General features: G+C 41.5%; 1 protein-coding gene across 1 annotated transcript in view; it reads right to left on the reverse strand.

The window, feature by feature from the left end:
• Window positions 1-7,923, reverse strand: part of ADAMTS9 (ADAM metallopeptidase with thrombospondin type 1 motif 9) — a 223,766-nt gene that overhangs the window by 101,468 nt on the left and 114,375 nt on the right. The window contains exons 22-24 of the mRNA XM_044675724.1: window positions 7,611-7,775; window positions 5,827-5,991; window positions 2,427-2,546 (exon numbers count right to left, since the gene is read on the reverse strand). Of these exons, the coding sequence (XP_044531659.1) occupies window positions 2,427-2,546; window positions 5,827-5,991; window positions 7,611-7,775 (450 nt within the window). The remainder of the gene's footprint in view (window positions 1-2,426; window positions 2,547-5,826; window positions 5,992-7,610; window positions 7,776-7,923) is intronic.

Raw genomic sequence — 7,923 nt, forward strand, 5'->3', positions numbered from 1 at the left:
TATCTCTTGCTCCTTTCTGTGTCTTTCTTGAGGGCAAGGACTAGCTTGCTGGCTTACTTTTGCACGCCCAGTGCTTAGCACCCTGACTGGCACATAGGAAGAGTTTAATGATTGCTTTTTTCCAGTTATCCATTCATTTCAGTGCTTAACATCAGAATAGGCAACCTCATTATCAACCACATCCAAAAGGGTTGTTCATATAAAGGACCTGGCCTATACCAAGGGAAGACCAAGGACAAAATGGAAACTTCGTGTTGGAAGGAACCATCTCTGTTTGCCAATTCTAAACTAAGCCCAAATGATCTAGTAAACTGGACAACAGAAAAAATGATTATTTCTTAAACATTAAAAACATGTTTCTAATTTTATGTTATTTGGAATGAATAAAATTTGCTACATCTAAAGTTTTAATAAAGAAAAAAGGAAGCTTGGCATATTGGGTAATGAGATAATTAATTATATATTATATTAATCATATATATAATATATTTTATAATATTTTATTTATTAATAATAAATTAATTTTATAATATCTAAATAAATACATTTATTAATAATGAATAAAGATAATAAAATAATAAAATATTATATTTTATGATATATTATATCTAATTAATATACTATATGAATATAGATAGATAGATAGATAATTAAATTAGACCAAAGTCCCAACAGCTGGAGTCCATAGCAGAAAACTAATTAGGATTTTGTTCACACACGATTGGTCATGGTAATCATGTTTTATTTTTATTTTTTTTAACCCTTAACTTCTGTGTATTGGCTCCTTGGTGGAAGAGTGGTAAGGGTGGGCAATGGGGGTCAAGTGACTTTCCCAGGGTCACACAGCTGGGAAGTGTCTGAGGCCGGATTTGAACCTGGGACCTCCCATCTCTAGGCCTGGCTCTCAATCCACTGAGCTACCCAGCTGCCCCAAATCATTTGTTTTAAATCAAGTAGTCTGACATCATAGATGGTAATCAACAAAATGAATTCATTTGAATTTCCACATGAACTTATAGCTCAAATGAGGGGCCCAAACAAATGTACTATGGCATCCCAATACCTGTATGTGGGGAATGGGTTTACATATCTTTCATAATAGAAATGTAAGGAAGATGCTACTGAATTATTTTTCACCATTTTATTTAACCAGAAAATATATCAACATATCCTCTCCCTCTCTCTCTCTCTCTCTCTCTCTCTCTCTCTCTCTCTCTCTCTCTCTCTCTCTCTCTCTCTCTCTCTCGTACATATATACACACACATACATACACATTATGTTGTCATGGAATGAACATGCTTTTTTCCTAAATATTTTTTTTTCTAAACACACACACACACACACACACACACACACACACACACATCTAAGCCTTTCAGCATGTAGAAGCCCCAGGGTAAGGATTTCCTCCAAACAGAACATCACTTCTAGATGACTCTGTAGATAAATCCTGGGAGTGAGTTGCCTGAAGCATAACAAGGATAATAGGTTAATCTTAAGTCTGGGAACCTTAACTATTAAAGGTCTGAGGCAGGATTTGAACCTAGGTCTTCTTCACTCCCAATGCAGTATTCTAGACCAGAGATGTCAAACCATTGGTCACAGGAATCAGATAAAAAATGTAATTGGTGGGGAGTAGTGGTTGGGTGGCTCACTGGATAGAAAGCCAGGCTTAAAGTCAGAGGTCCAGTGTTCAAATCTGGCTTCAGGTTTGTGTCCCTGGGCAAGTCACTTCACCCCAGATGCCTAGCTCTTTTTGCTTTTCTGCCTCGGAACAGAAATCTAATATCAATGCTAAGAAAAAAGGCATGGGTTTTAAAAATAATAATAATTAGTAGGGGCAGCTGGGTAGCTCAGTGGAGTGAGAGTCAGGCCTAGAGACAGGAGGTCCTGGGTTCAAGTCTGACCTCAGCCACTTCCCAGCTGTGTGACCCTGGGCAAGTCACTTGACCCCCATGGCCCACCCTTACCACTCTTCCACCTATGAGACAATACACCGAAGTACAAGGGTTTAAAAAAATAATAATTAGTAGGAAATACTTAACAACGTAAATAAAGTCAGGAGAGCCCAAATAATGCTCCTAGGTGGTTTTGTAAGTCCATGTGCAGCCTGTGGTTTAGTGGCCTCCCCTTCTGTTTGAGTTTGACACCATTGCTCTAGATACTGTGTCATCATGGATATCAACTCAACCAGAATAAAACGGCAACATCCAAATAGGAGAACCTGAAACAAATTAATATTTCATTTGGTCTGAGTTGCTGGCCCCGATCCCTAGTTGATGGAGCCAAGCAGCCAGATGTGCTGAGTGGTCCAGACTCCGGCGGAGCAAACACGGGGGAGGGCACGACTGCGAGGACTGGGATTGGGTGGTTTGATGCCTGATGCACAAGACCAGGGAATGATGGAACGGCCTCACTGCCTTACCAGGGTGTCTGTTGGTCGGGTGGCCGCATTGCATTCGCTGTCATCAACCACAGACAAATAAGCTCCACGGACACATTTGACGGCTCGCATCTGGTAACCTTGGCCACAAGTCACACTGCACTGGAGGAAAAAGAAGGGCACAGAGAACTCAGCCAGGGTTCTCTCCTCCACCTCCTCCCCAAAACAAAGAGAAAAGGGCGAGGATCCTGCAACTAAGGGCTTGGGGGGTCAACAGACTAGCGCCTGTCACGACAGAGCAAAAATAGTTAAATATCTGGATCCCCGAGATAGTGGGGAAACAGAAATAGCAGAGAAGGCAACCAAGTAGAAAAATGGACTCTACAACTAGTCATGATGGAGATACATTAAAAAAAATGTGACAGCATCGTGTGGGGCTCTGCCTGCTCAATGTCTTACATATGGACAGAAGGGGCATTTGGAAATTGTTAAATGACTCTTTTTTCCTACTCAGTTTGACTCAGGCATTCAAAGCTTTGTATAAGATAAAGATATTTTCATTTTTTATTATCATTATATATAATATATTACACATATTACACATATAATATAAATAATATACAATAAAAATATAATAATATAATATATAATGATAATAAAAAATAATGAAAAGTATAAAATTTTAAGTATATGTATTTATATTACATATATATGTTACACATATTACATATATAATATAAATAACATACAATAAAATATATATAATATAACATATAACGATAATAATAAAAAATGAAAAGTATAAAATTTTAAGTATATGTATTTATATTACATATATAATATAAATAATATTACATATATAATATAAATAACATACAATATATAAATCTATAATATATAATGATAATAATAAAAATAATGAAAAGTATAAAATTTTTAAGTATATATATGTATATATATATACTTAAAATGGGAGTGAAACAATACCTATTTGGAAAATAGTTCCTAGAAAAAGTCTGGAGAAAAATGAAAAATGAAGGTCAAATTAGGTAGCCACTGAGGTCCCCTCCAGTTCAAGGAGGGAAAATAGATTCTTGAAGGGATTTCCTAAGAAGCATTTACTTTCTTCTTTCCTTCGCCTCATTCTATCCTCTTTGCCATTCAGATGCTGTTCAAGCACAATCTTCTGCAGATGCCTTTCCTCATCCTGTCCATTCCTTCCTTCCAAACTCTCCCCTCCTTAATGCTGCATATATTTTATAAATATCATTTTTTTTTTTACGTTGGACAACACGCTTCTTGTGGGTAGAGATTGCTTCATTCTTTGTGCCCCCTACAGTGCCTAGCACAATGCTTGGCACACACTGACTGCCTGATTGCCACTGAAGACAGAAATTGCTGCTTAATTTGCAGCAAGAATGATTCCACCTAGTGATGTCGAGTCCAAATGACAAGCGTTTCAAATGTCTGAATGAAGGGGACATTCAAGGAAAGGAGAGCCTTTAGGGATGATCTCTTGCCTGGAGAAAGCCAGATGGTCTAAATCATCTCTCTGAAGGTCCTTTAGAACAGAGATGTCAAACACAAAGGAACTGTCCCCATCAGGTTAAAATGTAATTGGGAGAGGCTTAACACAGGCAATAAAAATATAATTTAACTAGATAATGTTAATTTGTGGTTTTTCTAAATCAATGCTGCAGCCCCAGAGATCAGTTTCTATTTGAATCTTATACCATTGCCTTAGACTATATCATTCATGGGGTGGGAAGAGAATTGATCCCTTGCTCCAGGCTAAGCATCCTCTTCCCACATGGCCTGCCCAGTCTTGGAGTGTACTTAAAAAACAGTAAATTACCTAGGATATAAAGTATCAATTATTTATTTTAATTAAACTTTTGTGGTGAATAGTAAATGTATAACTGGCCCATATCTAATACAATCCAAACCAACAAGCATTTATTAAGCACCTTTTAGGATGAGATTCAATCCATTCTTTTTTTTTGTTGTTGTTTTTTAATTTTTGAAATGATGATTAGGACTTCGGCACGCCCAGTTGAGTTTTTAAGTCTCATAATTGTTGTGAAGTTCTACACAAGTGAACCCCACTCTTGTCCTGTCTGTACTGGCAGGATTCTGAGTCATTGTCATACGTCAGAAACTTCAACATATTGCAATGTTCAATGCTTCCTTCAATGGGGACCCCTGCAGATTGCAAAGCCAGCCTGGAGCGGAGATGAGTTCCCGCAGCCCTTGGGGTCCCGTCTCCCACGGCAACTCCTCGAGGTGCTGCCCAGGACTCTGGGGAAGCTCCCCTCCCTCCAGCCTGAATCTTTCCCACCTTTTACAGCTATCAGTGATGATAGCTGATGATTGGGGCAGGGGGAAGTGTTTTTCTTTCATTATTTGGTAGAAACTCTGCTCTAGGAAATCCCTCCAGAGATCCAGATTGGCGGCTTATCTGTAACTTAGAGGTTTGGAGGGCTTCCTTGGGGCGCCGAGAGCTTTCGTAACATGCCCCGGGTTACGCGGACAGCATATGTCAGAGGGAGGCCTTGAATCTGGTCTTATAAGGCCTTTCATTCACCCTGTCCCTGCTTGCTTCTCACTGCAGATCTTTACTTTTTTGTTGTTGTCGTACTGTCTGTGCAGTTCCGACATAACAAGGTGGGACGCGAGGCGGCACAGTGGAGAGAGAGCACTGGGTTTGGAATTACGGAATTCAAATTTGGCCTCAGACACTTATTGGCTGGGTGACCCTGGGCAAGTCATTTAACCCCGTTGGCCTCAGTTTTCACATCTATAAAGTGAGCTGGAAGAAGAAATGGCAAACCACTCCAGTATCTTTGCCTAGAAATCCCCAAATAGGATCATGAAAATTTGGATGTAACAGAAAAATGACTAAATAACAACCGAGGAGTTTCAGGCATGGGAACTCCTCTGACAAGGGCAAATCCATTTCCAAGAGAGCTGCCTGGGGCACTGAGAAGTTCAGGGATTCACCCAGGGTTATCCCACTTGGATGGTACGGAGAAAAGATTTGAACCAAAGTCTCCCTGACTCTACGGGCGGCCGTCGTCCCCCTGGCCCTCTCCAAGCCCAACCTGCTTCTCTTAGCAGACATGCCGTATTATATTTGTGTAAAGCATACTCGGCCACGAATGACCTCTCGCATTAATCCGGTTGACTGCTTATGGGCTCTGGCTGGCTTTGCAAGCCACTGGATGGACGTGGGCAGCGAGGACCGCCAAAAGAAATGGAAGCACAGAAAGAAGGCAAAGCGAGTTTGCCCATTAAATTAGGTCTGCCTGACGGCTGACCAGTTCCAGTCCATGCCCGGCATGGCACGCTGGGGACACGCTGAATCCCCTCCAAGGGCACGTCCCTTCTCAGCGTCTGTCTAGGGAGGAAAGAACAGAGTCGAGAACCTTGTCGTTTAAAATACCTGTCCCCACGGCCCTACTTGCCAGGATGCACATTCCTGCTGCTGACAGGTCTGCACCGAGTCGGGCTTGGTGGCAAGGTCGCAGAGTCTGTCGTTCAGTCGTTCTTCGCCAAACTGACACCAGACCTGGCGGTGTTTATGCCCCTTCCCACAAGTGACCAAGCACTGCAGGGGAGAAACAGAGAACAGGACACGAGTGAAGCAAAGTAGCTTTGGGGGTGCGGCTGGGGTTTGGGGTTCGGGGAACGGATCCCTTCCTCCAGTCCGAGAGTCCCCTCCCCATCCAGGCAGCCCAGTCTTGTAGGGCACTTAAATAAATTATAGAGTACATAAAGTATAGCTTTTAAATTTTAATTAAATCGCTGCGATGTCCAGCGAATGTATAAGAGGTCTGTATTGAATTCAGCCCAAACCAACAACCATTTATTAAGCATCTATTTATATGGAGGTCACTGTGTTAGGTTCTGGGGAATACAAAGACAAAATGAATAACAGCCTTGCCTTCAAGGGTCTTAGAGTAAAATTTGTACTTACGGGAGAACTATCATTTAGGGGCAAAAGCTATGTATTTACATTTTTATCCAGGCCGTTTTTGCCTTCATGTGGTCTATCTAACAGAAAGAAGGCTGGGTGCTTCTCATTTAGTGGGTGAAGGACACAGAGACCCGAGCAGGCAGGAAGGGACCTCAGCGGCCATCCAATCCAGCAAGAATCATCATTCCAACATCCCAACAAGTGGCCAGCCAGTCATGGCCTGGAAGATCTCCAGGGAAGGGGAACCCAACACTAGCCAAAGCTTCCCGTTTGACTTCTGGACCGTTTCTAGTTGTTAGGAAGCATCAATTTCCTCATTTGTCCCATCCATTAACTGGTCTGTGCCTCAGTTTCCTCGCCACTAAAATGAGGGGACTGGACTCAATATCCCTTCTAGCTCTAAACCTATGATTCTACCATGCGATGATGGGAGGTTCTTGACCTTTTTTCCTACCATAAACTCCTTTGGCCATCTGATGAGACTTGTGGAACCCTTCTGAGAATTAGATTTTAAATGTATGAAATAAAATGCCTCATATTGCAAAGGAAACTAATAATACATTTTTGTAAAAATAGAAAAACAAGTTCTATTTTATCAAACTATAAAAACAATAAAGCCTAAGGTTGAGAATGTCTGTTTACAGACAAAGAAGCATGGCAGGGGCAGACATTACGTTATCAGAAAGAGGAAGGGTTCAAGCACTAAATGCATCGAAATGGGCTCACTGGCCCCGGCCATGCTTTACGTTACATCCAAGCCATCCTCCAGTTCTCTGATGTGCCCTCTAGAGGAGAGCCCATGCCCTGGGGCACTTAACCCTTCAGTTCCAGAAAGTCCCTCCCTGGGATTCGAACTGTCTTTATTGGGACACCAAATGGTCCACTGTATCTGGTAGGTCCCTGCTGCCATCACTTTATGCCAGTCATCTTCTTGCCTGCCACAACTCGTACCCTACCCCAAGTTCTGCCATCCTAATCCAATCTATACTGTCATTGCTCCTGGAAAGGACGTGTTCATCTCTCCACCAATGGTTCTACTCTTCAGTCCACTGACTTACCAAACCAAATACGACTCCCCCCTCCTCCCCATCTATATGTTATCTTCTCATAAACTCTTTGAACAGGGATTATCCCACTTTTGTGTTTGTATCCCCAGGATGGACTGAGGTACCTGGAACAGAGTAAATGCTAATTTTTTTTTTTCACTGATTCACTGAATCTTTCATTCATTCAGTAACAGTCCTACCTACCTCTGACCAATCTCCTGATTTCCACTGTGGACAGAGGAACTCATTACATCTCTGGATGGTGAGCTTTTCCTGGTGTCTGCATTTACTATCATCCAGCACATCATTGTGAGGGCTCACACAGATCGCTCTTCTTCTCTGGGTTCCGCTATCACAACTCTTGGAACACTTGCAGAAAAACAGAAACAGAAAATGAAGGCCTTTCTCTCTGCTTAAGTTCTCCAGGAAGTTCTAACTTTAGCCCAACCTTTATTGAGAGTCTATTGTAAAACAACAACAACAACAACAACAACAACAACAACAACAACAACAACAA

This window comes from Gracilinanus agilis, chromosome 1 (genome assembly GCF_016433145.1).
Source record: "Gracilinanus agilis isolate LMUSP501 chromosome 1, AgileGrace, whole genome shotgun sequence".
Classification (NCBI taxonomy): domain Eukaryota; kingdom Metazoa; phylum Chordata; class Mammalia; order Didelphimorphia; family Didelphidae; genus Gracilinanus; species Gracilinanus agilis.